This window comes from Ovis aries, chromosome 2, assembly GCF_016772045.2.
Source record: "Ovis aries strain OAR_USU_Benz2616 breed Rambouillet chromosome 2, ARS-UI_Ramb_v3.0, whole genome shotgun sequence".
Taxonomy (NCBI): Eukaryota; Metazoa; Chordata; class Mammalia; order Artiodactyla; family Bovidae; genus Ovis; species Ovis aries.
The window spans coordinates 74,568,263-74,585,356 of NC_056055.1; the positions used below are offsets into that span (position 1 = coordinate 74,568,263).

A 17,094-nucleotide genomic window follows, 5' to 3' on the forward strand; every position below is an offset into this window, starting at 1 on the left:
GGAGAAGGAAATGGCAACCCACTCCAGTGTTCTTGCCTGGAGAATCCCAGGGATGGGCGAGCCTGGTGAGCTGCCGTCTATGGGGTCACACAGAGTCGGACACAACTGAAGTGACTTAGCAGCAGCAGGAGGTGGGTCATAGAGGATCTTGCTTTGATTTATGTCATTGAGGGTTCTGCCTATGTTTTCCTCTAAGAGTTTTATAGTTTCTGGTCTTAGATTTAGGTCTTTAATCCATTTTGAGTTTCTCTTTGTGTGTGGTGTTAGGAAATGTTCTAATTTCATTACATGTAGCTGTCCAGTTTCCCCAGCACCATTTATTGAAGAGGCTGTCTTTGCCCCATTGTATATTCTTGCCTCCTTTATCAAAAATAAGGTACTCATAGGGGCATGGGTTTATTTCTGGGCTTTCTATCTTGTTCCATTGGTCTATATTTCTGTTTTTGTGCCAGTACCATACTGTCTCAATGACTGTGGCTTTGTAGTATAATCTGAAGTCAGGAAGGTTATTTCCTCCAGCTCCATCCTTCTTTCTCAAGACTGCTTTGGCTATTCAGGGTCTGATCACAGCTTCAATTTCAGTTCTTGTGACTGGGTTGTTCATAATTTCTATTTATTCCTGGATCAGTCTTGGAAGGTTGAACTTTTCTAAGAATCGGTCCATTTCTCCCGCATTATCTATTTTATTGCCATATAGTTGTTCATAATGGTGTCTTACAGTCCTTTGTATTTCTGCATTGTCTGTTGCAACCTCTCCTTTTCATTTCTACTTTTGTTGATTTGATTCTACTCTTTTTTTCTTGATGAATCTGGCTAAAGGCTTGTCAATTTTGTTTATCTTCTCAAAGAACCAGCTTTTAGTTTTATAAACTGTTACCATTGTTTCTTTCATCTCTTTTTCATTTATTTCTGCTTGGATATTCATGATTTCTTTCCTTCTACTGATTTTGGGTTATTTTTGTTCTTCCTTTTCCAGTTGTTTTAGGTGTAAAGTTAGGTTGTCTATTAGATGTCTTTCTTATTTTTTGAGGTAGGATTGTATTGCTATCAACTTCCCTCTTAAAACTGCTCTTGCTGCATTCCATAGGCTTTGAGTTGTCGTGTTTTCATTGTCATTTGTTTCTAGAAATTGTTTCCTTTTTGATTTCTTCAGTATCCTGTTGGTTATTTAGAAACGTGTTGTTTAATCTCCATGTGTTTGTGTTTCTTAGTTTTTTTTCTTGTAGTTGATATATAGTCTCATAGCATTGTGGTTAGAGAAGATGCTTGATATGATTTCAATTTTCTTAAATTTACTGAGGTTTGATTCCGACCCAAGATGTGGTCTATCCTGGAGAATGTTCCATATCCACTTGAGAAGAAAGCATATTCTTCTGCATTTGGATAGAATGTCCTGAAGATATTGATGACATCCATCTCATCTAATGTATCACTTAAGACTTGTGTCCCGTTATAAATTTCCTGTTTTGATGAGCTGTTCATTGGTGTGAGTGGGGTGCTACAGTCTCCTACTGTTATTGTGTTACTGTCAATTTCTCCTTTTATGTCTGTTAGTGTTTGTCTTCTGTATTGAGGTGCTTCTATTTGGGTGCATAGATATTGACAATTGTTATGTCTTCCTCTTGGATTGATCCTTTGATCATTATGTAGTATCCTTATCTCTTGTACTCTTCTTTATTTTAAGGTTTATTTTGTCTGATATAAGGATTGCTACTCTAGCTTTCTTTTGCTTCCAATTTGCATGGAATCTATTTTACCATCCTCTGACTTTCAGTCTATGTGTCTTTACGTCTGAAGTGGGTTTCTTGTAGACAGCATATATATGTCTTATTTTTTTTAATCCATTCAGCCAGTCTGAGTCTTTTGGTTGGAGCATTTAATCCATTTACATTTAAAGTAATTATTGATATATATGCTCCTACTGGGATTTCTTTGGAGGGAATGATGCTGAAGCTGAAACTCCAGTACTTTGGCCACCTCATGCGAAGAGTTGACTCACTGGAAAAGACTCTGATGCTGGGAGGGATTGGGGGCAGTAGGAGAAGGGGACGACCGAGGATGGGATGGCTGGATGGCATCATGGACTCGATGGACATGAGTCTGATTGAACTCCAGGAGATGGTGATGGACAGGGAGGCCTGGCATGCTGCGATTCATGGGGTTGCCAAGAGTGGGACATGACTGAGCGACTGAACTGAACTGATTGCTCTTAATTGTTTGGGTTTGATTTTATAGATCTTTTTTCTTCTCTTGTATTTCTTCACTATATAAGTCCCTTAAACATTTGTATAAAGCTGGTTTGGTGGTACTGAATTCTCCTTAACTTTTACTTGTCTGAAAAGAATTGATTCCTCCATCAATTTTGAATGAGATCCTTGCCAGGTACAGTAATCTTAGTTGTAGATTTTTCCCTTTCAGTACTTTAAATATATCCTGCCATTCCCTTCTGGCCTGCAGAGTTTCTGCTAAAAGATCAGCTGTTAAATGTATGGGGTTTCCCTTGTATGTTACTTGTTGCTTCTCCCTTGCTGCTTTTAATATTCTCTTTGTGTTTAGTCTTTGTTAGTTTGATTAGCATGTGTCTTGGCATGTTTCTCCTTGGGTTTATCCTGTATTAGACTCTTTGCCCCTCTTGGACTTGATTGACTATTTCCTTTTCCATGTTGGGGAAATTCTCAACTATAATGTCTTCAAAAATTTTCTCATACCCTTTTTTTTTCTCTTCTTCTTCCGGGACCCCTATAATTCAAATGTTGGTGTGTTTGATATTGTCCCAGAGGTCTCTGAGACTGTCCTCAGCTCTTTTCATTCTTTTTACTTTATTCTGTTCTTCAGAAGTTATTTCCACCATTTTATCTTCCAGCTCACTGATTCATTCTTCTGCTTCAGATAGTCTGCTATTGATTCCTTCTACAGTATTTTTAATTTCAGCAACTGTGTTGCTTGTCTCTGTATGCTTATTCTTTAATTCTTCTAGGTCTTTGTTAATTGATTCTTGCATTTTCTCCATTTTGTTTTCCAGGTTTTTGATCATTTTTACTATCATTATTCTGAATTCTTTTTCAGGTAGTTTGCCTATTTCCTCTTCATTTATTTGGACTTAGTTTGCTCCTTCATTTGTGTAGTATTTCTCTGCCTTTTCATTATTTTTTTTAACTTATTGTGTTTGGGATCTCCTTTTCTCAGGCTTCAAGTTGAGCTCTTTCCTTGAAGAAGGTTGAATTCTTTCTTCCTTTTGGTCTCTGTCTTCCTAAGGTTGGTCCAGTGGTTTGTGTAAGCTTGGTATAAGGTGGGATTTGTCTTGAGTTTCCTCTGATGGATAAGGCTGAGTGAGGTAGTAATCCTGTCTGCTGATGATTGGGTTTGTATTTTTGTTTTGTTTGTTGTTTAGATGGGGCCATGCACAGGGTGCTACTGGGTCTTGTATTCAAGTGGTTTCTTTTCTGTGAGTTCTCACCATTTGGTACTTCCTAGGGTTAGTTCTCTGGTAGTCTAGGGCCTTGGAGTCAGTGCTCCCACTCCAAAGGGTCAGGACTTGATCTCTACTGCCTGCAGTTAGTTGCTGTGGTCTTGATAAGTTGATGAATGAAAAGAACCCAAGGTTTTGCAAGGTCCTCTTCAGGAGAACATTGAGAAGGACCAGAACCCTGTCCTGCCTGCATCTGAGGTCCACAGGAGTGGCCTTCTCGGAGGAACCGGACATTTCACAGGACCATGACTCTGTAAGAGGCTTGCAGAACCACACTGCGCTTGGGAGCCAGAGTCTGAAGACCACGTGAAGTGTCTTGCGACAAATAATGTTTTGATGTTTAACATTTTAATGCCGAACTGTCCTCGTCAAACCCTCCTTTACTTTAAAAATACCATCCTCAAGTAGTTAGGAATAAAAAAATGACCCAAGTGAAATGTTAGCTAAGAAACTGACATTATGATAAAACTAATCACAGTAAAAGGATTAACAAAACAGCTACTGTGTCAAAATGATCTGAATCAGTACATGGCAACCTCAGAGGACCACTCTCAAAACATGGTAAAGTGAGAAAACATGGTAAACAGCAGGATAAAGAGGATATGCTTCCATACCTCAGAAGGAATTCAATTTTAATCAAACTCTCTGTTGCATAACTCAAATATTCCCAACAGCATCTAAGTCTCTGCTTCAAATAGCTTTAAATAAAACCCCCTCAACATGTTCTTACCAATCTCTATCTAATTGAATTCTGGGGAAAAAATGTCTGGATGGATCCAGCCAACCTAACCTTTCTGATATCTCAAGAGCACCTTAAAGCAGTGGTTTTCAAACTCAACATCCCCAAATATCCCTGGGGGACTAGGGAGAAATATGAAGTCTTGGCTCACACCCCAAGTATACTGAATCAGAATTCTAGGGTTTCAGACAAATGCAAGAACCATCCCTCAAATGAACTGGTTCAAAATTGGAAAGGGAGTACGTCAAGGTTGTATACTGTCACCTTGCTTATTTAACTTCTATGCAGAGTACATCATGTGAAATTCTGGGCTAGATGAAGCACAAACTGGAACCAAGATTGCCAGGAGGAATATCAATAACCTCAGATAACGCAGATGACACCATTCTTATGACAGAAAGTGAAAAGCAACTAAAGAGCCTCTTGATGAAAGTGAAAGAGGAGAGCGAAAAAGTTGACTTAAAACTCAACACTCAAAAAACTAAAATCATGGCATCTGGTCCCATCACTTCAGGGCAAATAAATAGAGAAAATAATAGAAACAGTGACGGACTATTTTCTTGGGCTCCAAAATCACTGGATGGTGACTGCAGCCACAAAATTAAAAGATACTTGCTCCTTGGAAGAAAAGCTATGATAAACCTAGACAGCATATTAAGAAGTAGAGACATCACTTTGCCAACAAAATGTGTGTATAGCCAAAGCTATGGTTTTTCCAATAGTAATGTACAGATGTGAGAGTTGGACCCTAAAGAAGGCTGAGCATCAAAGAACTGATGCTTTCAAACTGTGGTGCTAGAGAAGACTCTTGAGAGTCCCTTGGACTGCAATGAGATCAAATCAGTCAATCCTAAAGGAAATCAACCCTGAATATTCTTTGGAAGTACTGATGCTGAAGCTGAAGTGCCAATACTTTGGTCACCTGATGTGAAGAGCCGATTCACTGGAAAAGACGCTGATGCTGGGAAATACTGAGGGCAGGAAAAGAGGATGAGAGGATTGGATGGCATCGTTGACTTAACAGACATGAGTCTGAGCAAACTCCAGGAGATAGTGAAGGACAGGGAAGCTTGGGGTGCTGCAGCCCATGGAATCACAAAGAGTAAGACACAACTGAACAACTGAAGAACTACAGCAACCCCTCCAAAATCTTACAAACTACAGAAAATCCAAATATACTCTTGAGAGTCAAGAAGTTGGGGAGAGGAGATCCTTCTCATTGCTTTATATCTCCCCAAAGATGGCTCCTTTCATCCTTCATCCTTCTTTCTCTTTCTAGCAGTCTGAGTATCTCCCTGGAAATCAGTCACTCATCAGAGAGGGTCTCTGATACCTGGCCTCCTAGAGCTCTCTGTAGGGGAGGGTTCTGAAACTGCACTAGGCCCACTAGGAAAGTGAAAGTAAAAGTTGCTCAGTCGTGTCTGACTCTTCCAAACCCCATGGACTATACAGTCTATGGAATTCTCCAGGCCAGAAGACTGGAGTGGGTAACCTTTCCCTTCTCCAGGGGATCTTACCAACCCAGGGATCGAACCCAGGTCTTCTGCATTGCAGGTGAATTCTTTATTAGCTGAACCCTAAGGGAAGCCCTAGGCCCTCTAGGAAAGCAGGTCAGAAATGATCAATGACATGTCTGCTCAGTGACACTACCATGAACTTAGGAAAGAAGGGGAGAGAGATGGCCAATATCAAGTGTTTGACACTCTTTGCTGTCCATTGTGGCTCAGATGGTAAAGAATCCTCCTGCGATGTGGGAGACCTGGGCTCAATCCTTGGTTGGGAAGATCCTCTGGAAGAGGAAATGGCAACCTACTCCAGTGTTCTTGCCTGTAGAATCCCCATGGACAGAGAAGCCTGACAGGCTACAGTCCGGGGCAGGGGGTGGGGGGTGGAGGGTGTCACAAAGAGTCGGACACAACTGCGTGACTAAGCACAGCACAGAGTGATCTGCACACCACGGTCATGACTTAGCCTTCAAAGGCCAGTTTTAAAGAGCACTCCACTGGAAGATGTGAGTCATCTAACTAAACCTCCCTCTTTGGGGTTTCTCCAGGGCAACACACTTTCCAACCCAGTAATGTACGTTAGAATCACCTAAGGGCTTTTTAAATACTCAGTGAGCCCGGGTACTGCCCCTGGAGGAGATTCCAGTGTAGCTAGTTTACAGGTGGGGAGGGCATGGCTCCCCGCGTAATTCTAATATGAATCCAGGACTGAAAGCCCCGTGGCCCTGTGGTTTTCACGGTGTGGTAGCCAAACCAGCACATCAGCACCACCCAGGATTATATTAGAAATATGAATTCTCAGGCCTCAATCCAGACTTATTAAATCAGAAACTGTGGTACTGGGGCCAAGCAATTTCACAAGCCCTACAGGTGATTCTCATGTATAATCAAGTTGGAGAGTCGTTGACTGTGTCCTGTTCACACCTCATTTAAGAACCTTACCAGGAGGAGATTCCAGGAAAGTGACTGCTAGTTCCATCTACACTCAAGATCACAGTTTGCAGTTTTTAGAGACAAAAACAACTTCCGCACTATTATAAGCCAAGTAAGCTAATAATAATTCCAGCTCCATGGAAGGTGTTAATTACTGTTTCTGTCTGCCTTAAATGGTACATCATAATTCTAACCTAGCAGTTCCCAGTATTTGTGCGCTGCTGAATGATTTTCAGAGTGTCACCATGGTATGGGGAGCAAGCTGAAGTAAGCCGTCCTGGGCACAGCAGGAAATGGAAAGGTAATTAAATATTATTTGGTTATGTTCTCCACCAAGCTGGAAATGCTCTCTAGGGTTATAGACTGAGCAAATAAATAAGAGAAATGGGGACAAGTTTCTCGACATTTGTGTTTTAAGTTCTTTAAACAACTTTGAGATCTAACTGTCTCAGGAAATAGACCACGTGAAGGCTTGGCTACTCGAACCAAAGATTTCATGCCACAGTTTATGGTTATTAAATCCTTCATCATTCACATTTATCAGCCATCCCTCAATGAAATCTCAATCAAATCAAGAAGGCAGTGTTCCCTGCTTGCTGTATAGGAGAGAAAACTACACCTAGCACTAGGGAGGAAGCCACATAACAGAGCTCTGGAGACCTGACATATTCCGGGTGCTAACCTTTCCTTTGAACTGCTGGTTTCCTCTCAGAAAAAAAAATACACTGAAGAGAAAGGCCATATGGCAGCCTCCATCCAGGCAGGAACTACTAGAGAAAGAGAGAATAAATGCCTTCTGTGAGCCTAACACAGGACTGCGCCAGACTGGAAGACATTATGAGGGCCCAGGAGCGGAATCCAGGCAGAGTCATCAGGAAGACATGCAGAAACACTCAGGTTTATGCCTGAAAATTGCAGGTCTCCTGCTTAGGCACTTTAGAACCATAGAGTTGCACTTTGAGTCCACTTGATGTTAAATATTCCTCTGTTCTACAGAGCTTAGTTCTTTTGCCCATTGTTGCAAGCTTGCCTCATTTTGTTTGAGTACTGCATTGCTGCAAAGGAAGACAGGTGATCTGCTCAACCCCAGGGCAGGTTCAAAGCCAACTTCATTATGCCATAACTGATGGCAAACCCCCCCTGAGATCAGGAGTGCCAGACTGAAAATGAATCTGCAAGCATCTTATCAAGAATTTAAGTGTTTTGCCATATGCATGTCCCCCACAATAAAAATAACATTTTTGAATTGTATTATGATAATATATATCATGCTTTTAAAAAAATTTTAGTAATCTAAAATACCGTAAGGACAAAAAATAAATATCACTTGAAATCCTATCACCTTAAGATAATTACTTGGGTGTCTTTGATCCTCTTTCCATCTATGCCTCTGCATAGATCTGTAAAACAGTATGGCAGTCCCTCAAAAAATTAAACATAGAATTACCATATATCCAATAATTTAATGTTTGGGTATACACCCAAAAGAACTACTAGGGCTCAAATAGGTATTTGTACACCCGTGTTCACAGCAGCATTATTCCCTATAACCAAGAGGTTAAAGCAACCCCAATGTTCACTGATGGGTGAATGGATAAACAAAATGTGGAATATGCATACAACGGCGTATTATTCAGCCTTTAAAAATGAGAGACATTCTGACATGCCACAACATTGCTGAAATTTGAAGATGTTATGCTAAGTAAAATAAGCCAGATAAAAGGACAAATATTGTATGATTCCATTTATATGATGCACCTAGAACAGTCAAGTTAATAGTGACAGAAGGTAGAATCATGGTTGCTAGGGGCTGAGGCATGGGTTAAGTGAGGAAATATTGTTTAATGGGTACAGAATTTCGATTTGGGAAGACAAAGAAGTTCTGGAACTGAATAGAGGTGATGGTTTTGCAATGATGTGAAGGTAATGAATGCCACTGAATTTAACAGTTAAAAACAGGTAAAATAGTAAATTATGCTCTGGATATTTTACCACAATGAAAAACTAAGGTAGAAAATATTTTAGCAAGTAGCAGCTGATGCTACTTCCTAAAAATTATGCCATACTTATCTTTTAAATATCATGCAGTAACAAAAAAGGAAGGGAAACATATTTAGATTCCAAACTTTCGGTGACTGGACTCTCGAATGCTATAGACACATTGACCAATTCCAACTAGTCAGGCACAATAAAAACACCAGGAAATGTTCCCTTGATAATAAGAGATTACTAAACCCTCTGTTTTACAAGTGTAACTTCAGTGGCTAACATGGTACGCTAAATTCTTTTTCTGTGCAGAGTGGTTAAGAAACTTGTGTTTCTTCTTATAGTAAGTATAAAGCTCACATTGGTCCCTGAGATTTCACCAGCCAGCAGTAAATCATGGCAAACTAAACTGCAAGTAGTTAGCCCTGTGGTAGACTGACTCTGAGACTTGGAACACAGAATTATAAGACCTGGAATTTATAATCTTCTTGTGGAAAAAAAAACTACCACAAATAAACCAAGATGGAGGCTGTAGTATGCTAAAAATAAAATCATTCACATACAATATGTGGTAGATGCTTCTTTCCCCAAATGAGACATCAAATTTCCCAACTCACTGGAAACATAGCCCCTGCATTTTCCCAACAAAGAAGGAGGCATTTCCCCATCTGTCACAGCAGCCTCTGCTTAGGACCAGAAATATCTACTAAGCTTTAGTGAAGCCTCTGTAACTCTGAAGTCAGCTCTTGGAAATGGATGATGTGTTTCTGAGCTAGAGAAAGCATCACTGCCCAAACTACAAAATGATAATGATTTCTTTTCCTCCTCCATGGAAAATGGGATCTCACTGGCAATCATACAAATGAGAAGAGTAAGAGAGAGAAACACCATCAGGTCAACCGAGAAGAGAGGAACTTATAAGACGATGGTTCTCAACCTTGGCTGCAAGCTGGAATCACCTGGGGGGGGCTTTAAAGAAAAACCCATGTATGCATCCCTTCCCTCACCGTACTCTTTCCCCATCAAGATGTTGATTCTATCTGGGACTGGGAGCTGAACACCAGGATTTTTTATAGACTCATCATATGAGTCTAGTTTCCAGCTCAGGCCTGGGAACCACTGTTTTACAAAAGGAGAACCTCCTCATCCTTCAGTCAGTCTTCTGCAGACTCTGCCCAGGAGCTCAATTTTTTGCAAGAGCTAATGATTTAAAAAAATGTTAAAGTGGTCTTGCAAAATAGCTCTCCAATAAGATACAGAAGATGTGATCATATTCCATCACTAGAGGGCAGTTTCTTCATTGTCAATAGTTAATTAAGGTATTATTGCCTCACGTGAATTCACTCAGCTTCCTCTCATAAAAAAAAAATAAAAGCTGCATGATGATGTTTTAATGAAGGTATACTATAACCTGACTTCATAAATGTCAGTTCTGTCCTATTTATGAAATGAGTGGTTCCCAGGCCTGAGCTGGAGACTAGACTCATATGATAAGTCTATAAAAAATCCTGGTGTTCAGCTCCCAGTCCCAGATACAATCAACATCTTGATGGGGAAAGAGTATGGTGAGGGAAGAGATGCATGCATGGGTTTGAAAGTCTAATATGAAATAGGCTTTGTATCCTTTTATTTGTCACATGCCCTCTTCCTAAAGGGTTTGTATTATATGGGATATGTTGTTTTCATAAAGTGTATGGCTCTGCTGTTACCTATGTTACCAAAACAGGAGGGAAGGTGTGATAGTATCTGACTAAGATCTGATTACTTTCTGCCTCAGAAAGTGAGCCAATAAATGTCCGTTTTTTTTAAATCTTGAAATAGAAATTTGGCATTTCTAACAAGCTTCTAGGTGATGCCAATGCTGTGACTGCTGGTGGAGAAACCACACTGAGCAGTGGGAGGTAGAGAAGCTGGGGGCAGACACAAGATTCCTCTTCTGAAGATATCCTCAGATGTTAACTTACATGTTGATGACATGTCTGCCTGCCTATCTATTCCCATGAAGACAGAAAGACCACAGATCCAGTGTATCCAAGCTGGATATGCATCAGAATCATTTGGTTGCTTCTTACAAGCAAAGATTTTTAGTCTCAACCCCTGAAAACCAGTAGGTCTGGAAGAGGGCCCAGGAATTTATATTTTTTAACAAGTACCCAGGAGATGTTAGGATATCCTTCTGTTTTTTTTGTTGTTGTTGCTGTTGTTGTTTTCATGTTTAAAGGCAAATGTATTCCATTCCTTTCCATGCAAAACATAATAAGGTATCTTATCTTATATGTTTGTTGTTTCTTTTCCAAATCAAGTTTGGAAACTTGATCTGGATTCTCCAAATAAGTTTGGATCCTCCAACCTTGGAGGATCCACTCATCCTCTACAGTGAGCCATCTTATACCATGTTCTGCTAAGCATCCTACATAGGAGAGACTTGCTGACTAGTTAAGAGGTTTGTGCTGGGAGAAGAGCTAATGTCTACTGTCTCTTCTGTTGCCATCAAGCTCACAGAAGGGCCATTGCCAACTTGTGTCAAAAGATGCCTACAGAAGCCATTCAGAGAGTCCATGGCAGGGAGGAAGGTACAGGAAGAGCGATTTGCTCTTCTATGATTGGGTCAAGAGTCTCAAAGTTTCCATTAAGTCCTAGTCTCCAAAGCCGTGCATAGTTAGTTACTTCCACTGCATTCTGTGGGAGCAGTCACAAACTTCCACTCAGATACAAGAGGGAATATAGATCCCAGTACTCACTGGGAGCAGTGTCAAAGTCACACTTGACTGGACACTACATTTCCATGAGTTTGCATGTTTTCGAAAATCACTTTTGCTCAAAACTTTTTTATTTTACAGAGGATGAGGCCAGAACAGGGGAAAGGATATTTCAAGGTTGTTGACAGAACAAACTAGGATCCAGACTCTCCCGGTCCTACTAGACTGAGGCATTGCTGCTTATAAGGAGCTCAATTCTGATTCTTAAACTGTAAGGTGGATGTAGTAACTACCTTTCAAAGATGGCCCACAGTGAGCCAGGGTTTTCCACATTCACAACCACATGCTGGACCCCTCCCACATTTAATTTAGGCTGCCCTAAAATGCTCTGGAAGGGATGCTGTGTAACTCCAGAGGCTGAGCCTGAAAAGGCTTGCAGCTTCCACATACTTCCACCTTGGAACACCCCACTTTGAACCCAGACCCAATTCTGTGAGGGAGCTTCAGCAACCACTGGAGAGGTCCACATACTCAACTGGACTCCAAGCCAACAGCCATCACTTCCTGCCCAGCTCTGAGAATGAGGCCACTTTGGGTCTTCTAGTCATCCATCCCAGGGGGTATTATACTACAAAAGATAACTGAAAAGACAGAAGAAGAAATCCCTTTACCTGTTAGGCTGGAAAGAGATTTGATCGTAGCCAGTGAGTTCACACAAATCCTTCTCGAGTTCTTGGAAAAGCTGCTGGTATCCTTGAGCTTGTTCCAGAGGCACAAAGGGGTGAATATTTGCAAATTCTTTCCACGTGATAGGCTGAAGAGCAAGAGGAGAAAGCATATGCATATGTATACATTGTAATAATAATAACAATACTAACTTTAATAATGATGATGATGATAGCAATAGCTAACACAAAAATTGCCTACTATGTGTCAGGCACTAATCTAAAATATTTTAAATAAATTCATTCATTTAACTCTTACCACAATCTTATAAAGTAAGTACTATTACTGTCTTCATTGTACAAGTGAGTCACAGTGGCCCCAGAAAGGGCACTTACACAAAAAAATAACCTTTTCCTATTTTTTCAGGAACAAAAAGGCCCCCAAATTGATTTATATCCGTGAAACTCAATGAGTTGTTTCAGGCATGTTTTATTCAAACTCTTGCATAGCACATATATTATTCTTTTTTTTTTTTCATTAAGCAGAACAAAACACCAACATAAAAGTAAATGGGGAAAATTCTATTACAATATAAAATGATTTTCTGTTCCTGATGTGATTTGTCATATCAGAATAATCCTACAGAAAAAAAGAAACATGCCAGCCTAGTACAGATACTTACCAAACACCACAGAGGGATACAAAACCTTCTGCTGGTACAAGGAATAAATTAAAACCTCAATCTCAACCCTTTTGGCACTGAGAAATGATTTATAGAAAGCTTAATTCCACCTGAGCTTAACAACTACAAATTGATAAAAGCTTTTTACATGGCAGATTTAAAAGAGAGTCTTGTGGGGAGAGGTAGGAAGAGATAAATGCTATATCTTTACTTATTTTAATATTTAAAAATAATTTCAGTCATAAATGTAAATGATCAGGTTGTGATAAAGTTAGGGTTTCTGCCAAGATTGTTTAAGAGTGAGGTAAAGGATTTCTAAAGCAGTTATTAATCACAGTCCCAGTGGCAGCTTCTCTCATTATCTACTTATGCACAAGCCAAGACACTGCCTCTGGTAAGACCCCTCTTAATAGACGTGACCTACTTACCGTGAGTTCAGATGAACTGTTGAGCTTCATGGTACAGGACCCCTTTAAGAAGCACAGCCAAAGTGTATTACGTTAGTGACTTCCTATGTTCCATCGGATCGGTCCTCCCATCTCCCTGAAAGGCCAACCATTCATCTCTCTTGCAGCATATTAGGTGTGACCCAAAGAGATGGAATCAGGGTGGGGTGGGGAATGGAAATAAAGGCAATAATTACCAGTGGAATCATGCTATGCACAAGGGAAATGTCCTTGTTTTCCAGTCGCTTCATGTATCGGACAATATTTGTTTCTGAGTGATAGCTGTGAACACAGAACACAGGGTTTAGACCAATATAATTAAATAAGAGCCCACACACATCTTTCTAAAAGGTTAAGGTACCCTGAGATCTACCTTCAACATACAGATCTAACTAGGCCATGGGCAACATGCCCACAAAGTATCATAGAGAAGGGCATGGACCATCCCCCACAAACCACAGAGGATTCCCTAGGACAAGAAGCTGCCCATGGGCATGAGAGAAAGGGCTGGAAAGAAGACGATGCTGAGTCCCTGGGTACGATCTTCAGCCTGGCAACCACGCATCCAAACTCCCATCTTCTCAGGAGCAGAATTACGGGTTATGGTGCCCAGGGAGCAGAGCCATCAGGAAATAAGATGTGCTTTCTGCCCAGGTTAGAATTGGGATTTAGCAGTTACTCAGGCTGAACCATAATAACTGTATCGGAGTTGAAGCCATTCTCCACTGTGCTCCCAATGCAGAAGTCACACAAGCCACACAAACCTGTTGAACACTTGATGTGTGAGGAATGGGCTAGTCCTCTTGAGGGCAGTCCCTAGAATACCTCTCCGCTCCTCACCCATGCTTTCAGCAACCAGCTCCTGCACAGAGAGATCACAGACACTGAAGGATGGAAATCATGCCTGGAACCACATGTGAAGCAGGATTCCGTTAAGCATGTGTTGTGATAGAGCACTGGAAATTCCCTACCACCCAACCTTCCACCCCTCATCAGGGACATGCAGCATGGAGCAAAGACAGAGGTCAGGGCCATGCAGTGTGGCAATTCTTCAAAACGCCATCTTTAAGTTCCACTGAACTTAGTGACAGTAAATAAAAGCTGTACAATTTTTACTGCCAAAACAAAAGTTGACATCTCCTGCATGTTCCATGAATAATGAAGCAAGTTATAGTAAATTATTTTAAAGGGCTATCTAAAAATTTACCATGATAAAGCTCAAGTAAGGATTCTTACCTGACACTGCTCTTTTGTCTTTGAGAACAATTCTAATAAAATACTAATGTCAAGACTATTCAGTAGGGAAAGGAACAGTCTCTTCAACAAATGATGCTGAGAAAACTGGATATACACATGCAAAAGAATGAAACTGAACCCTTATCTTGCACCATACACAAAAACTAATTCAAAATGGATTAAGGACCTAAATCTACAAGCTAAAACTATGATATCTGGGACTTCCCTGGTGGCCCAGTGGCTAAGACTCCACGTTCCCAATGTAGGGGGCCCAGGTTTGATTTCTGGTCTGGGAACTGAATCCCACATACTGAAGCTAAAGATTCCACATGCCACAACTAAGAACCAGGGTGCCAAAATAAATAAATTAAATATTAAGAAATAAATAAAGAAAATAAAATTATAAAACTCTTAGAAGAAAGTATACAGGCAAATCTGCATGACCTTGGATTTGGCAATGATGTCTTTATGACACCAAAAGCATAAGCAACACAGAAAAAACAGATAAAAGTGAACTTTTGTGCATTAAATGACACTATCAAGAGAATTAACAGACAACGAACAGAACAGGGGAAATATCTGCAAACCATATGTCTGATAAAATATCTAAAACATATAATTAAATACATGGCTTGCTCCTCATTCTTCTCCAGGCTGATAGAATGGCTCTCTGGAGCCCTCAGTGGGTGTTCCCTAAATTCCTCAAATGCATGGAACAAATACTGATTTAAATTTGATTAAATTTAAATTAAGTGCAGAATTCTAGAGGGAGGATACTTATTCAGTTTTGTTTATTAATTAGTTTAAAAGAGAACAGTGTAATACTTCTTTGATAATTTACATTTGTTTTCTGATTTAAAGTCAGGTCTCACAGAAAACTTAGACAACCAGGACAGCACTGATAAACACTCTGGAACCTATTTCTGCTTCCTTTCATTGATTCATTTAGCAAATATTTATTGAGTGGCTCTTATGCTATAAGCCTTGCAGAGTGTTGTGATTAACACCTTGCTACAGGTGAAGGTAGCTACTGATGCCTCTCTTCCATCTCACAGAATCTCATCCTCACATGTCCTGCTATTTCATCATTTTATTTTTATTTTTTAATTGATTTTTTAAATTTAAATTGTATTTTTTACTTTACAATACTGTATTGGTTTTGCCATGCATTGACATGAATCCACCACAGGTGTACGTGAGTTCCCAACCCTAAACTCCCCTCCCACCACCCTCCCCATATCATCCTTCTGGGTCATCCCAGTGCACCAGCCCCAAGCATCCTGTATCCTGTATCGAACCTAGACTAGTGATTCGTTTCTTACATGATAGTATACATGTTTCAATGCCATTCTCCCAAATCATCCCACCCTCTCCCTCTCCCACAGAGTCCAAAAGTCTGTTCTGTACATCTGTGTCTCTTTTGCTGTCTCGCATACAGGGTTATCGTTACCATCATTCTAAATTCCATATATATGTGTTAGTATACTGTATTGGTGTTTTTCTTTCTGGCTTACTTCACTCTGTATAATCGGCTCCAATTTCATCCACCTCATTAGAACTGATTCAAATGTATTCTTTTTAATGGCTGAGTAATACTCTATTGTGTATATGTACCACAGCTTTCTTATCCATTCATCTGCTGTTGGACATCTAGGTTGCTTCCATGTCCTGGCCATTATAAACAGTGCTGCAATGAACACTGGGGTACACGTGTCTCTTTCAATTCTGGTTTCCTCGGTGTGTATGCCCAGCAGTGGGATTGCTGGGTCATAAGGCAGTTCTATTTGTAGTTTTTTAAGGAATCTCCACACTGTTCTCCATAGTGGCTGTACTAGTTTGCATTCTCACCAACAGTGTAAGAGGGTTCCCTTTTCTCCACACCCTCTCCAGCATTTATTGCTTGTGGACTTTTGGATCACAGCCATTCTGACTGGTGTGAAATATTTCATCATTTTAGAAACCAACTCAGTCACACCACACTGCTTCTAGTTCTCATGTAATCTCTCTCCTCCTAGCCTCTGTGGCTGCTTTTCCCAGCATCTGGAACACCTGTAGCTCCATCCTCCTCCTCTGCAATTGTGTCTGGATAGCTCCTCATCTTTCAGGTCTCCACTTGAGAGAATTTCTTGAGTCTTAGTAAGAAGCCCCTCCTCTGTGCTCATCACAGACAGTGCCCATCATAATACCTCACCTAGACTGCATTCTTGCACTTGTTCAGATCCTCACTAGACTAGAAGCTCCATAAAGGCAGGAAATGTGTCTGATTAGTACTATCCTGGGGACATAACGACTTCCCGGTGACTCAGACAGTAAAGCGTCTGCCTACAATGCAGGACACCTGGGTTCGATCCCTGGGTTGGAAAGATCCCCTGGAGAAGGAAATGGCAACCCACTCCAGTACTCTTGCCTGGAAAATCCCATGGACAGAGGAGCCTGTAGGCTACAGTCCATGGGGCTGCGAAGAGTCAGACACGACTTCACTTTCACTTTCACTTTGTGGATGTAACACATATTAACGACCTGGCACATATTAGGCCAGTTTTCCCAGAATCAACATAACCAAGATGTAAGTGTTATGAAATGTTGTATTAGGAATAGCTTCAATTAAGTACAATTAACAGTCCTTCCAACTAACCTGGCTAATTAGTCCTGGCTGGGGCCCAGAGCAGTGACCTCTAACTGTCAGCAGTCACAGGAACAAGAGAAAATCAGTAGTTTAATTTTAACAGCAGG

General features: G+C 40.6%; 1 protein-coding gene across 1 annotated transcript in view; it reads right to left on the reverse strand.

Annotated features, from left to right (window-relative positions):
• Positions 1–17,094, reverse strand: part of GLDC (glycine decarboxylase) — an 84,984-nt gene that overhangs the window by 30,534 nt on the left and 37,356 nt on the right. Inside the window, exons 12-15 of the mRNA XM_004004372.6 lie at positions 13,890–13,987; positions 13,323–13,407; positions 13,108–13,149; positions 12,003–12,145 (exon numbers count right to left, since the gene is read on the reverse strand). Coding sequence (XP_004004421.1) covers positions 12,003–12,145; positions 13,108–13,149; positions 13,323–13,407; positions 13,890–13,987 — 368 coding nt within the window. The remainder of the gene's footprint in view (positions 1–12,002; positions 12,146–13,107; positions 13,150–13,322; positions 13,408–13,889; positions 13,988–17,094) is intronic.